The sequence below is a fragment of the Hemitrygon akajei genome, chromosome 21 (assembly GCF_048418815.1).
Source record: "Hemitrygon akajei chromosome 21, sHemAka1.3, whole genome shotgun sequence".
Taxonomy (NCBI): Eukaryota; Metazoa; Chordata; class Chondrichthyes; order Myliobatiformes; family Dasyatidae; genus Hemitrygon; species Hemitrygon akajei.
The window spans coordinates 23651615-23678245 of NC_133144.1; the positions used below are offsets into that span (position 1 = coordinate 23651615).

The window sequence follows — 26631 nt, forward strand, 5'->3', positions numbered from 1 at the left end:
CTTTGCCATGACTATTTCAGGTTACCCTGGTCTAGAGAAGCAATCACAAAGGGACCATAAGATTAGCTTTACCAGATGTACATTGAAACATGCAGAGAAAGACATTGTTTGATTGTGCTAGAGGATGCCTGCAAGCATCACTACTCTTCTGACACCAGAACATGCCCGGAGCTTACTAACCCTAACCGTATATCTTTGGAATCTGGGAGGCAACAGCCAGAAGAAACCATTGCAGTCGCGGGGAGAATGACAGACAGTGGCAGGAATTGAACCCTGATCTAAGAACACAAGAAATAGGAGTGGGAGTAGGCCATCTGGCCTATCAAGTCTGCTTCACCATTCAATATAGTCATGGCTGATCTGGCCATGGACTTGTCTCCATCTATCTGCCCTCACCCATAACCTTTAATTCCCCCTACTATACAAAAATCTATCCAACCTCATCTTAAATATATCTACTGAGGTAACCTCCACTGCTTCATTGGGCAGAGTTCCAGATTCACTCTGGGAAAAGCAGTTACTCCTCATCTCCATCCTAAATCTACTCCCCCGAATCTTGAAGGTATCTCTCCTAGTTCAAGACTCAACTACCAGTGGAAACAACTTTCCTGCTTCTCTTATCTATCCTTTTCATAATTTTATATATTTCTACAAGATCTCCTCTCATCCTTCTGAATTTCAGTGAGTATAGTATCAGACAACTCTCCCCAGTCCAACCCCCTCATCTCCAGAATCAACCTGGTGAATTTCCTCTGCACTGCCTCCAAATCCAGTTACGTCCTTCCTCAAAGGAAACTAGAACTGCATGCTGTACTCCAGATGTGGTCTCCCCAGTACCCTATACAGCTGCAGCATTACCACTGGCACTATAAAGCTAACCACTAACCACTGTTGTGCCCTCTCGTGCCATGCAACCATAGGTGACTGCATTTTAAAAACAGAACCGGGGAAATTCAAATCCAAATTGCAAGCAGAAATTAAGCAAAAGGAACCAGAGATTCCTCAAAAAAAAAACAAAAAAAAAACAAAACCCTTTTTCCATTGGCCTATCACCACCCACCGACTCCCCGGCAGGCTTAATCAGCCCTACAAGACTTGGTATTTAGTGATCCCTCAACTCAATCATTAGCTGTTCATCAATTTACAATAAGGGCTTCAAGTGAAGGTGCGACCTCAGCATTGGAGTCAGGATTGAACCAGTCAGTGGAGCTCCACAGGCTCTGCATGGTTTCCTTTGATAGTCCAAGTCTTAGAACAACTTGCCATTAAATTGAGCAAGGGATAGAATGTTGAGAACAAAGTTAATGCAACAGGTATCTTCTGATCAGTGCAGACCTGTAGGTCAAGCAGCTAATTTTTGTGCTACCTTGACTACAACATGGCCTTTCACCAGTCTTAGACCAACTCCTTCATATCTTGTCTAATCTGTGTTTGGCAACATTCCCTTCAAAAACCTTGGGACATTTTAAACTTGTGTACAAAGCTTCAATGGATAGATGCCTGGCTGGCTGCCAGTGACTAGTGGTGTTCCACAGGGATCCCTGTTGGGACAGATTCTTTTTACATTACATGTCAAGGATTTGGATGATGGAATTGATGGAACTGTTGAGAAGTTTGCAGATGATACCGAGGTGAGTGAGAAGGTGGTTTTGAGAAAGTAGAGAGGCTACAGAAGGACTTAGACAGGTTAGGAGAATGTGCAAATAAATGGCAGATGGAATATTGTATTGGGAAGTGTATGGTCATGTATTTTGAGAAGAAATAAAAGAGTTAACAACTTCTAAGTGGAGCGAAATATCAAAAATGGAGGAGCAAAGGGACTTGGGAGTTTAATTTGCAGGTTGAATCTGTGGTGAAGGCAGCAAATACAATGTTATCATTCATTTCATGAGGGCTAGAATATAAAAGGACATAATGTTGAGATTTTACAAATCACTGAGGCCTCACGGAGCACTGTTAGCAGTTTTGGGCCCATCTTGGAAGGACATGCTGAAACTGGAGAGGGTTTAGAGGCGGTTCACGAAAAGGATTCCAGGATTGAATGGCTTGTCATTTGAAGAGTTTTTGATGGCTCTGGGTCTGTATTCACCAGAATTCAGAAGGATGAGGGGTGACTTCATTGAAACCTATTGAATGTTGAAAGGCCCCGATAGAGTGGATGTGAAGATGTTTCTTATGGTAGGAGTCTAAGACCAGAGGACAGAGCCTCAGAATAGAGGGGTATCCTTTTCGAATGGAGATGAGAAATTCTTTAGCCAGAGTGGTGAATCTATGGAATTCTTGCCACAGGCAGCTGTGGAGACCTAGTCTTTAAGTACTTTTAAGGCAGAGGTTGACAGATTCTTGATTGGGCAGGGCATGAAAAGTTATGGGGAGAAGGCAGGAGATTGGGGCTGAAGGGAGAATTTGATCAGTCATGACAAAATGGTGGATCAGGCTCAATGGACCAAGTGGCCTAATTCTGCTCCTATATTTTAGGGTCTTCTGATTCACCCCTTCAGTGATCAAAGTTCAAGTTCAAATTATCAAGTACAAACATTTCATCATATAGAAGCCCGATATTCATTTTCTTGAGGGCATACTCAGATCCATAATAGAATAACTATACTACAATTAATGAAAGACAAACAAGCTGTGAAAATATAATAAATAAATATCAAATCTGAGATGAAGAGTCCTTGAACGTGCATCCATAAGTCGTAGGGAACACTTCAATGATGGAGGAAGTGAAGTTATCTCCTGTTCCTCAACCTGGTGGTTGAGTCCACAGGCTCCTGTAGCTTCTTCCTTATGGCAGCAGCACGAAGAGAGATGAGGGTCCCTGATGATGGATGCTGCCTTCCTGTGACAACACTTCGTGTAGATGTGCTCAATGATGGAGATGGTTTTACCCATGATGGACTGGGCCATATCCAGTACTTCATGTAGGATCTTCCATTAAAAGACATTGGTGTTTTACATACCACGCTGAGACCATTAGCAATTATGCAACAGCCACACAATTGTCCCTCCTGGAACAATGATTGCCAATTACCTTCTTAAAAGTCATGGAAGGTGGCCAAATCATTTGTTAAACAGTATTATAATAGACGCAGAACCAATAAGACACTTGGTTGATAAATACTACTCCACTAATGAAGCAAAGTAATTAAAACTACAGCAACTTGCAATTCCAAATCTAGGCAAAGTTCATACTCGTTTTATCCAACTTTTAGAGAATATAGTAACACTTTAAATGCTCTTACCACCAACAGTGAAGGAATAAGCATCCACTTTAAAATCCGTTCCTGTCAGAAAACCATTTGAGTTAACCAAGTCGAAGAACACACCCAACACCTCATGGCTTGCTGGTGGGGTACTTAAGAATACCAGGTCACTTGTTGAGATCACAGACCCATGCCTTTAGATATAGAAAAGGGGACAATTATGTTACATGTTCCATCAAAATAGCATTAAGAAGAGGGACGCCTCACGTCTTAATAAGCTGGTAAGGAAGGCGGGCTCTGTCGTGGGCAAAGTACTGGAGAGTTTAACATCGGTAGCTGAGCGAAGGGCGCTGAGTAGGCTACGGTCAATTATGGATAACTCTGAACATCCTCTACATAGCACCATCCAGAGACAGAGAAGCAGTTTCAGCGACAGGTTACTATCGATGCAATGCTCCTCAGACAGGATGAAGAGGTCAATACTCCCCAATGCCATTAGGCTTTACAATTCAACCGCCAGGACTTAAGAACTTTTTAAAAGCTATTATTAATGCTTTTTGAGATAGTGATTTAGATGCATATCATATTTTTTACTGAGTTAAGTATTGTATGTAATTAGTTTTGCTACAAGTGTATGGGACATTGGAAAAAAAAGTTGAATTTCCCCATGGGGGATGAATAAAGTATCTATCTATCTACCACTCAATTTCATCATAGATATTCCCTTGTTCCATTATATTTCCCTCAAACACTTTACTTGGCTCCCTCTCCCAGTTCTGAAGGATTAATAAGAGTTAACCCATCTTTCTAATCAACACACTATAGACAGATGCAAAAACGCTGGTGAGGGACACAGGAGATTCAAGAGGATACAACACCAGATTGAAGCATTAGTTGGAGACAGGGAAGGCTGGGTTATTGTTTCCCCTGGAGCAGAGGGCAAGGGCTCACCCAATAATGGAAGGTACATTGAGGGCAGATACCACCCCCACCCACCATGGGTTTACAGGATATATTCTCCCAGAGGCTGAATGGAGTCTAGAATGAACTGTCTGAAGGAGTTGGAGGGAGCTACTCAACTCAGCATGGAAAGTAATGGAATCACCAAAATATTCAAGGCAACACACCAATGTTGTTTAGGAGGTACAGTGGGATACATGGACATTGAGGTACAGGACCTGTACTCGCCAATTACAGAATCCTATGTAACTGACTTTACAGTATTGTTTATACACTCCCACCCCTCAGTGACCTCAATGGGGGTAGCACAATCCAGTGGCCACGAGAATAGTTCCACACAATGGACACTGGAAGTAACACTAATGGCTGTCATTAATTGCATATTAATTCAGACATCCACTGGGTTTGAATATGAAGAACAAACTACATTAAGACTTCCACTATAAGTCTACCCATGTCTAGAAAATTCCTGCTCCTCCTTTGGCCAACTTGACATGCAAGTTCAATTATTCAAAGCAAGCTACCATACAAATTCTCCTGAAACAAATTCCTTTAAACTGAATTATAGTCCAAGTTATTAGCAAATTAATAGATTAGAGGACAATCAAAACCTTTCAGACCATCAAGATTCTAAACCCAAGACACTTCAAGATAGCTTCATAGGTTTGGACTTGAAACTTACCCAAAATGTCTTACCACTGCTTGGACGAAATAGCTGTATTTTGGCTTTAGGATTGTCTGCAACTGACAAATGAGTTAAAACACAACTTTTAATATAATGGATTCACTTTACAAATCATAGAATTTCAACTTGCTCAGGGGCCAGAAATTTTCTCCCAGGGCTGCCCAACCTGGATAACCACAAGGGGACCAGATTGTGCACTTCAAAATACCGTATCCTCAAAATCTGATCTGTGAAGAAAACCAGCTTGCTATTTGACGGGTCCCCAAAATTTGTTACTTTGAAGATGCCAGTGAACATCTATGTAGACTAAACAGTACCCTCCCCAACTCAGTGCAATGCAAATTAGCAGTGGCACCTTTAAAAGGTGTACTGCCCAATTTGAGGAATTAATAAGGGGTCATATTGACTAGAGCTATGAGGAAAGTTTTCAGTTTTCTCTTTTAAGAATTTGGTATGTTACATTTTGAGCACCATTGAACTTGCTTCACAAGAGGCAGAGAGCCAGCTATTCATTACCCAATATCTAGACACCTGCCACTTAATTTTGTCCTCCACCAGTGGGAGATTCCACCCCCCCCCCAACTCAACCTGGCCATTATGTACTACCTCTAGCACAGAGACACACCTACTTCCCCACATTCAGAAGACCCAGGTTCAATACACATCTCCATTTTCACTTGATGACATGGGAGAGCCACACAGATGCCCCATTTCCTCATACATCTGAAAGATCTGCCAGTTGTTTGGGTAATAGGCCTTTTTTTTTTAAGTGGGGTCAATACACAAGGAGAGCTTGGCAGCAAAGACCCACTTCCACAAGCTCAGTTCCAAGCTCCACCTTCCTCCCCCCCCCCCCACAAGAACAGTTCCAAGCTCCACCTTCCTCCCCCCCACAAGAACAGTTCCAAGCTCCACCTTCCTCCCCCCCACAAGAACAGTTCCAAGCTCCACCTTCCTCCCCCCCCACAAGAACAGTTCCAAGCTCCACCTTCCTCCCCTCCCACAAGAACAGTTCCAAGCTCCACCTTCCTCCCCCCCCCCCACAAGAACAGTTCCAAGCTCCACCTTCCTCCCCTCCCACAAGAACAGTTCCAAGCTCCACCTTCCTCCCCCCCCCCACAAGAACAGTTCCAAGCTCCACCTTCCTCCCCTCCCACAAGAACAGTTCCAAGCTCCACCTTCCTCCCCCCCCCCCCCCACAAGAACAGTTTCTTCAGACCATGCATAGCTGCTCTCAGAACAAGCTTGCTAGTAAAGGATCAAGAGTAAAAAAGGTGAAAGAACAACTGTTTAATACAGCCTGAACTGGGAGCTGCTGGAATTAATGCTGCACACTTCATCTATGTTATGGAATGATAATGCCTGGGCAAGGGCAACTTCCAAATTAACACCTCAAATGCCAAGTGAAACATGACAAGGTTTTGCCATGAAATTCATTGTTAGCTGGAAGATAGGACACATTTAAGTATGTGAACTTCTTTTAACAGAACAGTGGCTTGATAAGATATACCATCATAGATTAAGGATCAAAACTACCACCATCTGTTCTGGGGATGAAAGCAACCATCTCAAGAAAAGGTTGCCTTTGCTGGACTGAGTGCCTGAGCCTCTTTGTAGGAGGGTGACAATGACTTCTTGGGTTCTGAAATATCTAAAAATATACCTGCAGTAGAGCATGTCTAACAGGTGAGCTAAGGTCATGGTCATGCACCTCCCGACACTGTATCCTATCTGCTACTCTTTACCTATTCTCCTAATCTATCCAAGTTCTTCTGCAGCCGTCCTGCTTCCTCAACCCTACCTGTCCCACCCGTCTTCATATCATTCACAAACTTGGTCACAAAGCCATCAATTCTAATATCCAAATCACTGGCATACAACAAAGAGAAGCCGTCTCACAGGCCATTGTGGAACAATAGTTACTGGCAGCAAAGCAGGAAAGGCTCCCTTCATTCCCACTTTTTAAAACCTCTTGCCAATCAACCACTACTCTATGTTACTAACTTCCCCGAAATACCATAAACTCTTATCTTGCTAAGTAGCCTTTGCGTGGCACGTTAAAGGCCTTCTGAAAACCCAAGTACACAACATCCACCGATTCTCCTTTGTCTATCCTGCTTGTTATTTCATGAAAGGCTAATGCTGTAGCTACAAAGTAAACAGAACTTCAGATGCTGCTGGGCAAAAAAGTGAGTAGGCGTGAGGCAAATATTTCAGATGAATTTGGAAAGAAATCAAGAAAAATGGGGTTGCACACTATTTGAGAGAAGTTGCAGCATATCAACAAACCCTGGGACAAATTGGGTGCTTGTTATACCACCCAGTAGTTTTAAAGGAGAGTTGATACAGACACTTGGCTAAAGACTCAAAGTTGCTGTTCAATTTGTTTCAGTAGCGTTCAATGTTCAGTGGCCACTATGTGGCCTGCTAGTCTGTTTCTGGAATAGTGAAGACCCTTGCGCTCCTAGAATCCAGGAGTGAGATTAACAATCCATTATTACTCACCTCAGTAGTCGAGAGTCAAATCTCATTCCTGTACAAAGAGACAGCAAGCAATTAAAGTGCTTTGAAAGGCAGCACTTACTGGAGAAAGATGCTGCCAGATGGATGTAATTAGTTCGCTCAAAAGAGCGAACAAATCTTCATGTAGTGCTTGCCCAATAAAAAAAAGTCCTTTTATTTCACACATGGGACCGCAGGAAAATAGAAATTCTATAGTCATTTTAATGACTGCCAAGTTAAACCCCCAATGCTGCTTACACTGGATAAAGTTCAGACAGAACACAAGTGTAAACCAATGTATCCATAGGCAGTGTTAATTTGCTTCATTCCTGCTTGTGAGCAGACAAAGTGGTGGCACAGTAGTGTAGCAGTTAGCACAATTGCTTCACAGCAGCACTGAGCACTGATCTGGGTTCATTCCTGCTGCTGGCTGGAAGGAGATCGCACATTCTCCATGACTCAGCTGCTCCAGTTTCCTCACACATTCCAAGCAAGACATGGATTAAGGGCAGCAAGCTGTGGGCATGCAGTGCTGGTTCTGGAAATGTGACAGCTCTCGCAGGTTGCCCTCAGCAAGTCCTCACTGATTTGATGCAAACAGCACATTTCACAATGTTTTGGTGTGACAATGAAGCTAATCTTTCTAAAAGTGGTAAGCAGCTTTCTATCCTCTCAGATAATGTGGTAACTTGCCCAATCTCTTGTAACCCACTTCCTACTTTCTTGGCCTTGGAATCAATGCACAGTGAGTGCAACTACCACCCAGAAGCCTTGTGTGATCAGAGGTGATGGACAACTCAACTTATTGGCCCTGAATTCCAAAGGTAATTTTAACTCAGGTGCTGCAAGATCTCCAACCCACTTTAAACCCATGAAGTCTGTCACTAACGTTAAGTCAGGTTACTGCAATTCCATCAAACGATATGCGGAAATGTCTGTGAAGAATCTAAAAACATTAAAACCAGAATGAAGTTGTTCCCCCCATCCCCCTTTAAGTTGTAATATTCTTGTAGAGATTCACTTAAATATAAAATCTTCATGTCACATTTGGTAACTGTTTAACAGTAACAGACTTCACCTACCCAGCAGGCCTGCATTGTCCAATTACACCCATAACAATTAACCTTCTAGCCCACGTCTTTAGAACGAGGGAGGAAACCCAAACAAATATAGGGAGAACATACAAAACTCCTTAAAGACAGCGGCAGGAATTAAACCCAGATCACTGGCACTGTAAGAGCATAAAGCTAAGCACTACACTTCCAAATACAAAATATGCTCCATCACTTGCACAGCCGTTTGCAAAACGTTTGTCAATAGTGTACTCCTGAAGAATGAAAAGCAGGAACAGAAAAGCACCCTAGAACTAGTGGCTGGGAGACACCTTGGATTCTGTTACTTACAGCTTCAGTCACAGCTTTGCCCAGTGTGCAAAAATATGCGGACCGTGAATCTCCGAGGGTAGCGTTGTACTCTCGGTTTTCAATTTTAAATGAAATGGGAAGGGCCCCCAAGTGCATACTGGACCCTGGAATAAATGTAAAACAAGTTAATGTGCATTTACCATTCAAAATGAGAACAAATTTCTCACTTAATGTGAGATGGCATTAATTCTTTGCAGGACTATTGCATTGAGTCAAATATTCTTAAATATTACATTAGTTTCCTTCTGAATGTTACATTGTTAATTTGTACCCGTTTTGAAGAAGGGGATACAAAGGCTGGTCATTCAGTCAGATTGATTCGGTTAAAGTTACCCAAATGCAAAGATTATAGCCGACTGGTCTAAAAATGTTTTATTTTATTTTTATTTTATTGACTGTATTCAATGTACTAAATCACTGAAATCTCCAAAACAAAATGTTCCCTGTGGCCATAAGATACTGGAAGTCTGTGTGGGAGGGAAGGGCTAACTTGATCCTTAGCCAAAGGGTGGTGAATGTGGAATTTAGGCAAATTGTGGTGTATCTGGAATTCATTGCCACAGACGGCTGTGAAGGCCAAGGCATTGGGTATACTTAAGCAGAGGTGGATAGGTTCTTGATTAGTTATGGGGAGAAGCAAGAGAATAGGGTTGAGATGGATAATAAATCACATATAATGGAATGGTGGAGAAGACTTGATGGACCAAAATGGCCTAATTCGGCTTTTATGAATTATCGTCTTATCTTTGAATCGGTTAAACGGTTGGCACAACTTTGTGGGCTAAAGGGCGTGTACTGTGCCATACTTTTCTGTGTCCTAAACTGAAGTTATCATGTGATATATCAGACCAAGAAAAGCATGCACAGCTTTAGGATGTTCAATGTTATTATGTAGATCTGATTACTTCTGTTGTACTGTAGACCACAAAGATCCAATTGCACCCTTTTCACTGACCTTGACTTCCACTTTCAGTGTGCTTGTTGGAATCTCAAAGCTCCAAACTGGTAAAGTCCTTGCAGCACAGACCACAAAGCATTTGCTCACTTGTAGTCCATGGTCAGCATTTCTGAATGTTCAATTAGCTTGAATGTACATCCCAGACACTTGCCGTAGTCATTTCTGAGCAGTCACCACAAATGCTCTTAACACGTTCAGTACTTTTGACATTAATACATTCTCACATCTACCTTGGGTTTACAGCATCTTGTACCCCACTTCTGTTCTCCTGATTCTTTCAACTAGATTGCTAGATCTAAATGGACATCCATTCCAAACAGGAAATTTCTTCAAGGATAGATCCCTTGGCTGCCATCACCATCCTGCTTCCCAAAGGAGAATGGGATTTCTCAACTTTCCCCACAATGAATTATTTGAGTTATTTCCAATGTCTCTGCTTCTGGAACACCCAGTCCCCCTTGCTGTAACTGCAGGAACACATCTCATTGAATGACTCAAGGCAAGTGAACATTTAAATTAGTACATTATATCCCACACTTAGGTGGTTGCAACTGGACAGTCACCTGGCTAAACACATGTAGTTAGGCTTCCAAACATTACCTCCCAAGTTATAGCAGGAAATCCACAAAGGCAAATGTTTAAACAATTTAGACCTGGTGATAGCATTGATGAGACTCAAGGGATAACCTATTTATTGTGCACCACACCAGAGATTCAGAGACTGTCAATAAGATCATTGAATAGGTGCAAGAGAAAGGTAAAAACTTGCTTAGTGAAACTTACCATTTACCTTCAGCGTTCTCAGATCCACCGATGAATTGACAAGATTACCAAGCAGCATCAACACCTCAACACTGTCAACATGCACTGGGGTAGACAGAAGTGCAGTCCCTTGAATATTCACATCTCCTTGGACAGGTCTATGAGCATACAATTGTTAAATACATTGGAGTACATGAAGAAGACCACCTGCACTGGTAGCTCAGCTTAGCATTAAGATTCAACTGTTTCGATATCTCTTAACTTGAGCGCTTGGAAACTACTCACACAAATCTTCCGATACTAAACTCTTGGACCACATACTCTTCTTCTAGGATTGTTGTAACCTTGTGAAAACCAAGACGAATGTTAAGACTCCAGGAATTATTTAAAAACAGAGCAGCCTAAAGTTACCCACGTGACTGTGTAGAAGACATACCCATCTGCTCAAAAGTTGACGCACACCAGGTAGAAACGTTTGCTCATTGGACCATGGGCCAAATCCTATGCTCAAGGCTGTAAATTCAATAAGCAACATCTCAGGATTGAGATTTGAGAGATTGTAGCCTGAAATACAAAAATCAAATCATTAACCTCATCGTAGTACAGTTATCAGTTAAATGCTGATCACTCAAGAACTAGACAGGTAGATGATTCCACATTTTGGTCCAAGAACAGCTTGTGTATTTTGATAACACCAAGACCACAGCAGCTTAATAAATGCAATTACAGATTAGTATTACATTGCAAACATTTCTACTGGGCAAGTGCCTCAAGATTTTGCTGCCTACTATTATTTACCAGGTGTGGGGCAATGCTCTGTGTGTCTTGGATATTTAGAAGGATTTGTAAACAAAGATAACAATGCTGTCTCCCCATATCCAAATACTTAAAATACTGCTCCTGCAAGGGACAGCTGAAAAATTCACTTCAATTGTAGCTAGAATATTAAGAACAAAATACCATACAGAAAAAAAAGTTCAATGGATTTTGGTCTTACTACTCTTGTATACATTGTTGGTGCTAGTTCACAGGCAGTACTTGTAGGAAAATCCCAGCTTTTGTCCATTCCATACTTCAAACAGATCACTCATTTCATTTACTCAACCAATCTCAGTAGAGCTGAGGAGGTATAGGACTCAAATTCATCTGTGAATGGCAAAAAGTCCAGTAAATAAGTAAAAAAAAACTAACTGAGATGAGCTATTCCAAACAGTTTAAATGGCCTTAGACAAAATGCTGGAGGAACTCTGCAGGTCAGGCAGGATTTATGGAAAGGAGTAAGCAGCGAACATTTCAGGCAGAGGCCTTCCTTCAAGACTGAAAAAGGAAGAGAAGTCAGATTAAGAAGGTGGGGAGAAGGGAGGAAATAATACAAGGGTGACAGGGGGGGGGGGGGGAGTAAAGAGCTGGGAAGCTGATTGGAAAAAGAGATAAAGGACTGGACAAGGAGAAATCGGATAGAGGACAGAAGAGCATGAAGGGGGAGGAGTACTGGAAGTAATGGGCAGGTAAGGTGATAAGGTGAGAGGGGAAAACAGGAATGGAGAATGAGATTTCAGGCCATCTTCTTAGTCTGACCCCTTCCCACTTCTGAAGAGGGGTCTCTGCCTGAAATGTTGACTGTTCACTCTTTTCCTTAAATGCTGCCTGACTCAAGTTCCTCCTTCATTTTGTTGCACTGCTCTGGATTTGCAGCATCTGCAGATTTTCTTGCATCTGTATGGCATTAGAGTAAATTCTCACCATTTTTGGTTTTAATTTGTATGCATTTTACTTTCCCCAAACATTATGCATGATCACCTGTATTCACTTGAACCAGCTCTTCTGTTCAAGAGCACTGAATAATGAATTTGCTTCCAAGAAATGTAGCATTATAAACATGAAGCTAATCTTAAACATACTTAAGTACTCACCATTGCAAGAAACAGAGTTGATATCAATTACCAGTTCAATTGGAATCAGATCTGCACGGTAGATGATGGTAAGCATTGTCCGAACAATATCAGAACCTGTGGGCACAGTGGTCTCCTCCTGGAACACCAATGCACATTCAACTAGAACCGATCCATTCCTGTGTCAGAAAAACATTAAGACCAGGAGTAAAAATTGTTATCACTTATTGAAGGAAATTGAGAACAAGAGGCTATGCTGCCATTATAGGAGGTGTGAGGATAACTAGGATACTGATTAGTATCGGTCGCTTCATACTTATTGAAGCCCTTCAACATTTGATGAACTAATAGCTGCGCTGGTCAGGCACTCAACAAGACTACCTAGGTTTGTCTCATCTGGTGTCGAGTCAGAGAGAATCAACCGAAGCATACAAGATCCCAAAAGTCTTGACTGGGAAAGAGGGTGCATCAAGGATCTAAAATTGGGGTCACTTAAATTAAAGATGTCACCCACTGAGATTGGGCAAGTTTTCCAAGGGATACAAATCAAGCTCAAAAAGGTGAAACAGTCTTGGGAGGATTTTTAGGAATTGAATATGACCTTGAAAAAAAAACATGGTGAAAGTATTAGAATAAACAAAAACACCAAGGTTAAGTTCCAATTGGATCATCCATGACCTTGCATGACAGGCAAGAGGTTAATTTGTGCTTTTAACAAAAGCTTAGGGAGCCAACTCTGCCATTTACTGGAGCAAACACGAGGAAATCTGCAGATGCTGGAAATTCAAACAACACACACAAAATGCTGGTGGACAAAGGGTCTCGGCCCGAAACATCAACACTGCTTCTCCCTATAGATGTTGCCTGGCCTGCTGTGTTCCACCAGCAGTTTGTGTGTTGTCTTCCATTTACTATTTGGTTTACTTATTACACATCCATAATGCATCCCTCACTGTGTTAACAGAAATTGCATGTATTGGCACAAACTTCATAAGACTCAGCTCTGAGATTCTCAGTTCCTAAACACTCCCATTGAGATTTCAATCCACTTAAGACTCCCTAGCCAGGAGGTCCACCTTCAGCATTTTGTTAACCATATTCATGTTGAGAATGTTACTTTGTCACCCAGCTCTGGAATTAATTAACTCTCACCAAAAAGGATTAGGCCTTCAAGCATACACAAGGATCATAATACCCTCCAGATTGACTTAAGTAATAAGCAACCAGGTGTCATTTTGTTCTGGAAAAGGTTAGAATCAAACTCCTTACATTCCTGTGGTTGGGTCAAACCAGATCAGCACAATGAGAAAAGAAATTTAAGATCTTGGAATGTGCAATTTTGTAGTTTCAAGTGGCTACTTGTTTAAGTTGCTGGTTCCAATGTACCTTGATATTTTGCAACTTTCTCACCCCAGAGCTTGGGTGACTCGTGTTGCAGCATTGACTTGTTACAACTGCACACATTAAGATCCAAATCCTGTATGCTTTGGATCAAGCAACAAAAAAGCGAGAAAAATCAATTATGCAAGCAGAAACTTGAACCAAAGTCCAACTGGGACACAGTTGCACTCTTGAATTGGGGCAAATCAACAAGTTCCTTTATAACACAAAATTCTGGAGGAACTCGGGTCAGACAGCATCTTATGGGGGCCCCCTCCCTGGTAAGGGAGAGAAGTGCTGTCGACGTATCAGGCTGAGATCTTTTGGGTCCTGCCAAAACTGCGACTGTACTCTTTTCCATAGATGCTGCCTGGTCTGCTGGGTTCCTCCAGCATTGTGTGTGTGTTGCTTGAAATAGTTTCTTTAAATGGGTAATCAATTAAAGGCAAACTGGGCAATCCTGGCCTTGCCTGAAGAGCTATCCCCACCCTCTAATTGCTTCAGGCCATTAGATCTGAATCAGTAACAGGTAGTGCCCAATTTGCATTTCCAATACAGTAGCACAGTAGTTAACACTTTACAGTACCAGCAATTTGGTTTAATTCCAGTCATTGTCTGCAAGGAATTTGTACGTTCTCCCTGTGACTACATGCTCTGTTTTCCTCCAACAGTCCAAAGACATATTGGTTGTTAGGTTAATTGGTCATTGTAAATTCAGCTGGTGTTAGAATCGGGGATTGCTGAGCAGCATGGCTTGAAGGACATATTCCATTATGTATCTCAATAAATATTTGTTATAAGTTTCCAATAACTGCAATTGATTAAATGATTCAGTAGGAATCACTGAAAGGAGCAGATTTAAACCAAGGAGCAAGCCTTTAGTCAATTCAGTTGCAAAACTTTGGCATAGTTTGCAAAGACCTACTCGACAAGGCATGGGCTGCAGATATTGGCCTTTCCCAGCTGTCCAAGGAATGAAAAGAGAATATCAAACTGGACAGATTTCCTTGAAGCAAACGACTTCAAACCCTCCATGGCAACAAACAAGATGCTGGAGGAACTCAGATCAGACAGCATCTGTGGAGGAAAAGGGGCTTCAAAAAGCTTGAGTCAAGATCCTTTATCTATTGTGAAAAATAGAGGGGAGGTCATCATCATGTGTCATGTCGTATGATGTGGGTAATTATTGCCTTTGACCATGATTTCCCTTGACAAATTTTTCCTACAGAAACAGCTTGCCATTGCCTTCTTCTGGGCAATGTTTTTACAAGACAGGTGAGCTCAGCCACTATCAACACTCTTCAGAGTGTGTCTGCCTAGTGTCAGTGGTCACATAACCAGGACTTGTGATATGCACCAGCTGCTCATATAATCATCCACCTGCTCCCATGGCTTCATGTGACCGATCGGGGAGCTAAGCAGGTGCTTCACTTTGCCCAAGGGTGGCCTGCAGGCTAGTGGATGGAAGGAATGCTTTACATCTCCTTTGGTAGAGAGGCATCTCCACTCCAGAGGTGAGATAGCCAGTATAAAAATGAGCGTAGCAAAGGCTCTTAACTTGACGTGTTGACTGTCCATAGCCCCACAGATGCTGCTCAACCTAGAGTTCCTCTAGCATCATTTTTGTTGCTCCAGAATCCAGTAGTTTGCTCGAAAACAGATCTTACAGCTTTCCACTGACCAGGGCCCATCTCATGTTAGATTACTCACCTCAGATCTGTCCATGTGTTTGCATAATTATTGTATTATACGTACTATACCTGTACTTTTAACTATGACAAACAGTATTCCACTTGCCTAAAGCCAAGCACCTGGATTCCAAGAAAGCTGACACCATAGCGAGCAAGGAAAATGACGTTCAGCTGAAAAACAGTTGTCAAAAATATTACCATGGAAAGTAAAAAGAAACAATTCGCATTTTGACTACTTGCATAACATGAAAGCAAAGCTGGCTTCATTGAAGTCAGGGTCAAATGCATTTTCAGAGAGAAATATCTGGTTGTAATCCATTGGGGTCACTTTGTTGTTTCCCCCCCCCAAAAAAAAAAAGACTGGGGGAGTAACAACACCAATCTAGCCACTTCCATTTACAATAGAATTAGGTTTAGAACCTCAGGTTTGGATGGAGGGGGCCATTGTAGACACATGCAATTATTCCATCTTCATCTTGGGTATCTTTTACAGGCAAATAATTCCGAGTGTGCAATTATCTGGTCCTAATGGAACTGAGCCCAAAGCCGGAGGCCCATAAAAATGAGAAAAGGGGAACCCAAATTGATTAATACGGACATTGTTTAGGTATACTAGTTTAGATTTAAAGAATATGGTTATGATACAATGCTACTTCATGTTTTCATGATCGTAGCTTAATTATTGAGCTTTAAAAATTCAAAGAAACCATTATAACAAAATCAGACACTTACAGTTTCTTTCACAAGAGTCTCCATTGCCTTGTAATCTTCCGATGATGCATCAGCCAACGAATTTGTATAATTTCTATTCAGGATTTCAAATTGCAACCGAAGAGGTGTCTGGATTTCAGTAGTAATCTGCCCAGTCAGTGAATACGATGATGCATTTTCAGACAACTCAAACGCCAAAGCACTGGTGCCTGATTTTGCTCCAATAGTGGTTGCCCTGGTAATAGGCTGCAGTCCTGAAACGTTTGGTCTCATGTCGATGCTGTTAGTTGGTGAACTTGTAAAAGGATCGTAGTAGCTGGTTTTGTTCAAAGTGAGTTGTTCGCTAATAAGCTCTGGACCCCAGTGAGAAGATGACAAAGCCTCAGAAGGCACAAGGCTGGTGGGTGATGAAGTAGTGGAGAAATACTCCCCAGAACTAGTTAACTCAGTGGAGCCAGCTTTCCTCAAAGTAGTTTGCTCTGCTTGTGGTAATGCCATGGATATTTCTGCTTTGGAGTTACCAGCCAACCAACTAGTTACAGATGAAGCTGTGGAGTAGTCCAAACCTTCTGGTAGCCATTGAGTGGAATCACTAGAAGCAGCTGTAGAGTAGGCATCTGAAACATCTGGAGTTTGGCTTGAGGCTACAGACACCACCTCATTGGTAGTGAGAACAGATATGGAGTCTGCAGAAACACCTGGAATCAGGTTAGCGACAGAGGAAGCAGCTGTTGAATATTCAGAAACATCTGACAGCCACTCCATTGAAGGTGCAGTCATGGAGTACTGGGAAACATCTGGAGTTTGACCAGTAGAGTATGGATCAGTCACAGAAGAATGACCACTATAAACAGAGGGAGCTGTTGAGTGTCTGTCAGAAATATCTGGATCCTGCTCAGATACAGACAAGGCAGTTGCATGTCCAGAAACCTCAAATGACTTCTCCAAAACCAATGCACTTCTGGTGAATGCAGCAACATCAGGAACTAGGGTGGAAACTGCTGGGCTCTCAGCAACCGGTGAAACTGAGTATTCAGAAACAGCTGCTGGCCCCTGTGCCAAAACTGGGGTTGCCATGGAGGATTCTGAAATATCTGGAGTTTGAAAGGTAGAGAACAACTCTATTCCATTCATGGTCTCGTCCCCGTAAGATGGATTTGCAGAATGTGCCACAGTTACATCTGGAATACGAAAAGAAACAGCTGAATTATTTGCATATTCAGACGCATCTGATAACTGGTCTGCTGAAACTGATGCAGGCATGGAGTTTGGAGAAACATCTGGAGTCTGACTGCTGGAGAACAGGCAAGACACATCTGGTGCTGGGATGTTGGAAACAGGTGTAGTATTTTCCTCAGAAACACCTGACAACCAAGTGGGGGAAGGAGACAAAGCCACGAAGTGTGCAAGGGAAACATCCTGTGCTTGGCTAGTTGAAATAGATTCTTTAGAGGACACCGACACATCTGCAAGTCCATGGAAAGAATCTGACGCTGCCATGGTGTTTGGTTCATGAACACCTGGAGCCTGAGTAATGGAAACAAAAGAAGCCATTGTACTTGTGTTAGATTTTTTTGGGGACCTGCTGATGGAAACTGAAGATGACAATTCACCTTTGGAAACATCTAGTGCTTGCCAGTTCCTGGAGCTATCGAATGGCTCAGGATTACCAGACTGGAGAGATGTAGAGTGTTGCTCAAAACTTGAGTCCCAGCCAACTGTATTAGCTTTTGTGTGTGCTATATAGGCTGGCTCTGAACCAAGTGAACTAGGTGCTGTTGTGGATTGTATAGATTGTCTTGTTCCAACAAGTTCAAATGATACTCGTTTCCCAGTGCTAAATTCTAAAGATCCAGTGGGAGACAGCCCTGTATCTGAAATATGAATAGTAGGTATATTTTGCAAGCTGTCTGTTGTATCAAGTGTAGGATATCCTTCAGATTTAACCTCTTGCTGTGCTGCAAATTTAAGCTCAGACGGGGCCACTTTGAGAGAGACTCTCCCACCTTCAGTGGGAGACACTGGCAGAAAGCGTTCAGAGGAGGAGCCTGAATTTGTCCCATTTTCCAGTGTACGTGTAGGTACAAACTTTGTCATATTTTGTGTATTCATAGTAGGAGAGTACAAAATTTGACCAAGTCCACTGCTCTTCAAAGAGTAATTCATTTCATTAATAAAGCCCTCAGCTCCAGTTAGATGTTTTCCAAAAAGGTGCAAAGGAAGCTTAGTTCCTTGAATCTCCGACTCGTTCGGTGAAGTGGTAGACTTGACAGGTAACCATTCAGCTAAGAATTCACAATATTAATTAGAATTGTTAATCCTCTCAACAGCAGACTTCAGCTAAGCACGTATTGGGATTATTATGTACCATCTTCCCTGCCTTCAGACATGGTCTGTACTTGCAAAGGTAGCTTGTTTCTTATTTGTCTAAGGGGAGGGGAAGTCAAGACCTGCTCGTTGTCAGGGCAGGGGATTAGTGAATATTTGCGCATGGCTGATGGAGAGGACACAACTAGGTCAGGGTTAGAAGGAAGCACAAAGGGAAAGGAAAAACAGCAAGAGTCTTCAGATGCTAGAAGTGAGCAAAAGTAAACAGCGGAAACAGGACAGAGCCAGAGGTCAGCTCTGGCAAAGCTTACAGGTTATAAAGCAAAACCTAACCTCATGAATGGCTGTGGTGCTTCACTCCCAGTTAAACTTGATGCCTTTTATGCATACTTTCAAAAGGAGAATAAAAGTATGCCTTTGTGGATCCCTGGAGCATCTGGTAACCATGTGATGTGTTTCAGATGTTGATGTCAGAACATCTTTCACGAGGGTCAGGTGCTGATAGTGTTCCTGGTAGGGCTCTGAAAACTTGTGCCAACTGTCAGGGGTGCTCGAGGATATCTTCAATCTCTCACTGCTGTAGTTGGAGGCTCCCAGCTGCTTCAAAAATCATGCCTGTGCCCAAGAACAGTGAGCTGCCTCAATGACTAATGTCCAGTAGCACTCACAACTACTGTGTTGAAGGACTCAAGAGGTTGGTCATAGCTAGAATCAACTCCTGCCAAGGCAAAGCCCTGGACCCGCTGCAATAGCTCTACTGCAGATGCAATCTCTCTGGCTCTCCACTTGACATCTTGTTGACAATCAACACTGGCACACCTCAAGGAGGTGTGCCTAGTCCACTGCTCTACTCTCTACACCAATGAATGTGTGACTAGGTACAGCTCAAACACCATCTATAAATTTGCCAAAGCTTTAACTATTGGCAGAATTTTAGATGGTGACAATGTACAGGAGCTGGTCAGATCAGCTAGTTAACTGGTGTCACAGCAACAGCTTTACAGTCAAAGTCAGCAAGACCAAGAAATTAATTGTGGACTTCAAGAAAGGGAAGCTGAGGTAACACACCAGTCTTCAAGGGATCAGAAGTGGTAAGGGTGAGCAGTTTCAAGTTCGTGGACGTCAACATCTGAAAATCTATCTTGGGCACAACATATTGATGCAATCATCAAGACATGACACCAGCTATATTTCATTAGAAGCTTGGGGAGAATTGGTATGTCAAAGATGCTCACAGATGTACTGTGAAAAGCATTCCAACAGTTTGTACCACTGTCTAGTGTGGAGGAGCAATGCATCTGCACGGAATTGGAAAGCTGCAGCAAGTTTAAACTCTGCCAGTTCCATGGGCACTAACCTCCCCAACATCAAGGACACCTTCAAAAGTCAATGCCTCAGAAAGTCAGCATCATTAAGGATCTACGTGCAATCTTCTCATTGCTACTGTCAAGTATGTAAGTATGTACAGGAGCCTGAAGACAACATTTCAGGAACAGCTTCTTCCGCCTCCCCCCCCCCCCCCCATCAGATTTCTGAATGGACTTTGAATCCTTGAAAACTACCTCACAATTTTCTCCTCTCCATCTGTGGAATTACTGATACTTTATAGACTGTACACTCATTGTAATTTACTGTTTTATTATGTATTGTGATGTATGAACAAGACATTTCATGACACATGCCAGGGATATCAAATTCTTCCCACAACACCCCACCCACCTACTCCCCTGCCCAGTTGCATCAATTGCTTTGTGCTTGCAAAGGGAAACATTTTAGGCTGCAGCAAGTTGACAGATTCCAATCCAACTTTAGGCATTTAAATTGCTGCCACATTTAATGCATGTGCTCTGGCCGGAAAGCAATAAAGGGCAGAAAATGAGAGTGTCCAATATGGCCAGATTGCTAGCCCAGAGGTATACACTAAAGGTCTTTTTGGGAGGAGGGGTGGAAGATTTAGAAGAAAATCACCTTATATAGGTACTGTGACAAATGGGAACCAATAATTGACCAACTGAGAAAGTGGGGGATTAGCAGGAACAAGTCTGGCAAGCCCGTGAAGTTAAATGAGATCTTTCCAAGTAAACCACAGTCTCAAATGCTTGGGATGCAAAGAGTTAACACTGGTGTTTAGACACAATCTACAAGTACCTTTGAGAGCAGTCCTGTTTTAATTGGTTTTTTAATTGGTGGTTTGATATGCTTCAGATAGGTCAAGTAGATCAACATTGACCAACAAGCAACCAAGACAGAAAATAGTGCTTATAATAGATTGCTTTGAAGCTTTCTTGTTCCTTTTACATTCCACACTTCTACCATTCAGCCATTCTACTGTTTCAAAGATTTGTCACCCCAGTGGAAAACAAGCTACGATCAAGGATATTGAAATCCTCAGACAATTGGGTATCTAAAATATGTTAGATAACAGATCTAAACAGCTTTCCTTGAATTTTGAAATGGCCTCTTCACTATAAAACAGTATCTTGACAACAGCTTTAGTTTAGTACAGATGAAACAGTCTACATTATGGACCCACTCAATGATATGCACTCCATTTTGGTGAAGTGCCAAAGTACATTTCGTAACCCAATAGAGGTCGAGTCCATTATTCCAGTATTCTTCACACATTCATTCAGCCTCTGTAGCAAAGCAGCAAGCACCAGGCCTCCAACAAGGCTCTGCAGAATGACACAACTTCAAACTTCTAGAAGTCTGAGGTGCATGAGGAATGATACAATACAGGATAGAATAATGCAGGAAATGTCTAACTTTCCCTTGAACAGAGCCACTAATTTACCCAAAAAAATCATTGAAAGAACATGGCCATTGCCTCAAGCAAGTCTGCTAAATTTGTTCACTTCCGCCCCCCCACCCCAACAATGAACCAAACATTAAAGGTCAACACAAACCAAGCCAGAAACTATATAGCTAACCAATGTTCAAAGCTCAAGCCAAAACTACATGTTTAAGTTGCAAATAAAGCAGAAATTATTTGGAGGAAACCATATCATTCCACAATAGTTGAGTGCAGCCTGGACTAGAAAGAGAAAGACCTTTTTGCTATTCAAGTAATGCCACAGAAGTTCTCAAAACTATAGCCCCTTCAACTTTATCCAGCAACTCCCCAGGGCTGGATGTTATCAATGGCATGATTTATCTATAATGAAAGTTGAATTTTGTCTCAGTATTAAATTCAAGCAATCCAGTGCAACCAAAACTAATTGGTTTAATATCCTTTGAATGCTCCAAAGACTCCACAATTCAGATATGTCAAGTTTTCATTTGAGGGAAAGCTAACAGCATTTTTATAGTTATATTTTCAATACAGAAAGTGGTAGTGTGTAGAGCCTGCCTATTCTCATTGCCACATCTCTTCTCCAATGTTGTAAAGGAAGACTAACCAGTAGATCCAGGAGGGAAACCCCTCATGAGGAAATCTGGAACTTGAGGTATATCATCAGAATAAGGAGATGGGGGACTGGATTAAGTGTCAGGAAGCTTGAAGAATATTGAGCTGCAAGTTAAACAGGAGTTTGTAGAAATCAAAAGAAAACACACCACCAAGTTACTACCTAATCTTTCAGTGCCACTTTCCTGTAATAAACCTAGATTCCTCAATTTTCAATATACAAACGTCTACCAATTTTGAATATAATTAGCAACCAAAAGACAAGCTCCTCTTAGGAAAAAAAAATTCAAATGTTCAATGATACGGTAAGGGGGCAAGTTATTCAGCCAATGAAGCCAAACCAATCCATTTTACATTAATCCAACAATGCCATGTTTTATTCTCCCCACTTTCCGATCAAAAGCCCCAGGCTGTACCATCCCCAACACACTTGAGAATTTACAATAGCCAAAGATCATATCAACCTATGTCTTTTGCATTGAAACCAAGAAAAGGGACGACTGTTGTTTCCAGAAACCACAGGCATCCTGCTTATATTTATTCTGTTAATATGAATGATCAGACTTAACAACCGACCCCAGTCTCTAAACCAGGGGTTCTGCAGACCCCAGCTTGGGAACCCCTGCTCTAAACCAGAGACAGAACAAGCCCAAATTGTCTCATTTGAAAGACATTACCCAAACACAGGTATCCAGCTGATGAACCTTTAGACACCTATTACTTGAAAGATATCACTACAAGGAGACCCCTCTCTATGCAATGTTCAACATGGTCTCACCCATACTCAGTTATAGCAAGACATCAGCTTAGGTCCATGTGTTTTTTGCAATCAACATTACACAATTTGCCTTTCTAATTAGTTAAAAATCCATTTTCAGTTGGTGATTTGTGCTCCATACACCACATCTCAATCTCACCATTTCACTTTTCCTACCTAGGTAAACAACTCCACAATTCCCACACCCATGTTATATTCCATCTGCCCTATCCTTACACATCATCAGTACACCAACACTTGGGGGACTTTTAGACTCAATTCTTTACCACTTAATTGTGTGGCATCAAGGTTGGATATTACATTTGATTGAGTCCTAATAAATCATAGATTATACCAGCATGTACCCGGTCAATCTTTACTACAACTCACTGGTCACAGCCTTGAACCAAAAACCATTTATCCCTTGGTTTGGTCATTAACTGATGTTTAATGATGGATAACATGGTGGTGTAGTGGTAAGGTCACTGCTTTACAGAACCAACAATTACCAATTGGTGGTTCAATTCCCAACAATGCCTGCAAGGAGTTCGTACATTTTCATGACCGAGTAGGTTTCCTCTGGGTGCTCCAGTTTTAGCCCTCCCCCACCCCGATCCCAAAGATATATGGTTAGGGTTAGTGAGTTATGAGCATGCTATGTCTGTCTTTCCCTCCCTCTCCCCAGCCTTCCATTCTGCTTGAAATAGAGAGATTTAACTTTTAATCTGTGGAAACCATTCTAGAATTTATAGAATTTCAGCATGATAGCAAATTCATTCATTTCTAAATCCCTTCTGTCCATCACCTGAGTGGCAGGTCGATCTCTTGAGATATTGTTTGTCATTCCAACCAACCTCTGAATTACAACTTAATTCCTTTTCATCTAAGAAATTTACTTTCTCTATTCCCTATGCAACTTCTCTAGTTGGTCTGCAAGAGACCCACATTAACTTCTGTAGGGGAAAGAAAGAGGACGTGACCCTCAAACAGGCACAAGAACTACACCCCCTTGCTATCCCTGATCATCTGAGATTCAGAAGCTGATTTAAAGATGTGATCGAGTCTAAAAAAATACTTACCTAGAATCACAAATATGGGAAGTAGAGAGTTCATTTTGGGAAAAAACTGCCACCTCATTTCTTGTATCCGATTCTGGTTCAAACAGTGGAAATCATTCTCCGCAGACCTTTTTTAGGGCAGGGGGAGGAGAAAGTGGTTTGTTCAGAATACTTTGATGCTTTAATAGGCATCTTCATTAGAGACAAATAACTACATGTTTTAACATTACAAATCTATCCTCAAGACATTCCTTCAGTTTCTATTACTCAAGTTGGTTCACCACACAAATATTCTCAACCCCATTTGATCACCAACTGCTAACCATTCAATAGCCAAGTTTAGCTCCTGTGGAAAGTATTACTAATTCTTTGAGACCTAATCCTTCAGTCCTGACCCAATCTTGCAGCAAAAGCTGTAACAGTGCTCTTGTTGAAATCAAACAGTACGTGAACTCTATGCTGTGTAGTCACTGTTTGTCTTAAACTATGAAGGTACAAAGACAGTAAGCTCAAAAGCATTTGCTGCTTTCACCAATCACCTATCAGCCTTCATTGCATCTCTTCTTCCTTCCATTGCTTATCACCTTTCACTTGATTCCACATAATCACTTGCCACTCGTTTCCACAAGATATAGGAACAGAATTAGGCCATTTGGCCCATCAGGTCTGCTCTGCCATTTCATTATGGTCAGTCCATTTTTCTTTTCAGCCCCGATCTCCTGCCTTCTCCCTGTATTCCTTCAGGCCCTGACTGAGAACCTATCAACCTTTGCCTTAGATATATCCAATGACTTGGCCTCCACAGCCACCTGTGGCAATCAATTCCACAGATTCACCACTCTCTGGCCATCCTGGAGATAGAACATCGAAAACCTACAGCACAATACAGGCCCTTCAGCCCACAAAGTTGTGCCGAACATGTCCCTACCTTAAAAATTACTAGGCTTACCTATAGCCCTCTATTTTACTAAGCTCCATGTACCTATCCAAAAGTACCTTGAAAGATCTTACCATATCCGCCTCCACCACCGTTGCCGGCAGCCCATTCCACACACTCACCACTGAGTAAAAAAAACTTACCCCTGACATCTCCTCTGTACCTACTCCCCAGCACCTTTAACCTGTCCTCTTGGGGCAACTAATTCAACCCTGGAAAAAAGCCTCAATAGATCAATTGGCATCCAATGGACTCTGACCTCAAGATCCCTCTGATCCTCCACACTGCCATGAGTCTTACTATTAATACTATATTCTGCCATCATATGACCTACCAAAATGAACCACTTCACACTTATCTGAGTTGAACTCCATCTGCCACTTCTCAGCCCAGTTTTGTATCCTATCAATGTCCTGCTGTAACCTCTGACAGCCCTCCACACTATCCACAATAACTCCCAACTTTGTGTCATCAGCAATATACTAGCCCATCTCTCCACTTCCTCATCCAAGTCATTTATAAAAATCACAAAGAGTAAGATCTCCCATGTTTCAGCATAGGTGAAGGGTCTTGAACCAACATGTCAAACTGTTCACTTCCCTCCACAGATGTTGCTTCAGCCTTTTACACCTCTCTGTACTAGATCATCAACTCATCTTACCATCTAATCAATCACATCTATTTTGTTTGATTTCTGTTAGGTGCTAACGATTGGAATACCCAATTCCAGCACAGTATCAATGGGTTAATTTTCCACCAGTGCCAAAAGCAATCCTGATCTGGACTGTTCTTGTTTCCATTCTATCATTCTTCATTTTTCTACCTTACACAAAGTTCATTTTCTCACTTCTCCAGTTCTGTTGGGTCAGAACCAACAAGTTTACCATTTTTCTCCACAGAAGGTACCTGACATAAGAACATAACATAAGAGATAGGAGCAGGAGTAGGCCAATCGGCCCCTCAAGCCTGCTGCACCATTCAACAAATCATGGCTGATCCAATCTTAACTCTAGTTAAGATGCCAAGTGCCAAGTGTTTCTAGCAATTGCTTACCATCCAAATTCTCAGCATCTGCAATTTTGCTTTAACTGATTGGTTACTGGCCTCCCATTTCCCCATAAACTGCAAACCATGTCACATCCCACAAAGCTACATATTACCCATATTGTTTTGACGTATCTGAGGGAATCTTCAATAGTCAATCCAAAATAAGCATGGCTAAAGTAGAATCCAAGTTCCCGGGGCTGGATTTGAAGATATTTAACCGATAAACCCAAAATAAAAGCCAGGAGTGTCACAAAGCATTAACCTGTGCAAAAACAATTGAAGATGCAATGCTAATTAAATGTGCTTATATGCCCATTATATCTATCTGCACATCAAGCATTATGAAATCCGAACTCCCCTTATAGTTCCAACATCAATAGAAAAAGCACCACCAGGTTACTGTGAAGACCAACCCACAAAAAATGTATGCATTCTCATCTAATCAAAGGTCACCTAACAGAAACCTGCAGTTTCTTAATAGATGCTGTGCGATCTTGAGCATTTCCCCTTTTGTTTCTGTTTTATAAAACATTCTAAATTTATTCTTCTGATGTCAGTTTCCACCACCTTCTCAGCTCACTGTTGGAAGCAAACTTAATTCAAAATTGATTGCAAACTTTAAAGTTTATTCACTAGGCTCAGACTATTCTAGTCCCCCCGCACCCAACCTTTAAGTCAGGGACTCCCAACCTAGGATTCATGGCCTCATCGGTTAATGGTAGGGTCCATGACATTAAAAAAATGTTTCAGAGAATGGTCAAGCCATACTGGACTTGCCCTTATCCCATGGTAACAGCCTGTGATGGGGCAGCCCAACAAACAATTCCAGACACCGTCAAAGAACAGGAAGCAAGCATCTTTTACACTCGAACACTTGCCTTGGGGACATTTAACATCCATTGCAGGCAAGCTTCACACTAACACACT

At 41.9% G+C, this 26631-nt stretch overlaps 1 protein-coding gene across 2 annotated transcripts in view; it reads right to left on the bottom strand.

Annotated features, from left to right (window-relative positions):
- Positions 1-26631, bottom strand: part of LOC140714166 (uncharacterized) — a 67206-nt gene that overhangs the window by 33787 nt on the left and 6788 nt on the right. Inside the window, exons 1-10 of one of the 2 annotated variants that reach the window (XM_073025032.1) lie at positions 23742-23843; positions 16193-17352; positions 15567-15631; positions 12411-12568; positions 10934-11061; positions 10783-10841; positions 10519-10655; positions 8757-8881; positions 4849-4910; positions 3246-3400 (exon numbers count right to left, since the gene is read on the bottom strand). In XM_073025032.1, the coding sequence (XP_072881133.1) occupies positions 3246-3400; positions 4849-4910; positions 8757-8881; positions 10519-10655; positions 10783-10841; positions 10934-11061; positions 12411-12568; positions 15567-15631; positions 16193-17352; positions 23742-23799 (2107 nt within the window). In that variant the 5' untranslated portion in view covers positions 23800-23843. Of the gene's footprint in view, positions 1-3245; positions 3401-4848; positions 4911-8756; positions 8882-10518; positions 10656-10782; positions 10842-10933; positions 11062-12410; positions 12569-15566; positions 15632-16192; positions 17353-23741; positions 23844-26631 lie in introns of those variants that run through there. The other variant, XM_073025033.1, reaches the window with a different exon arrangement.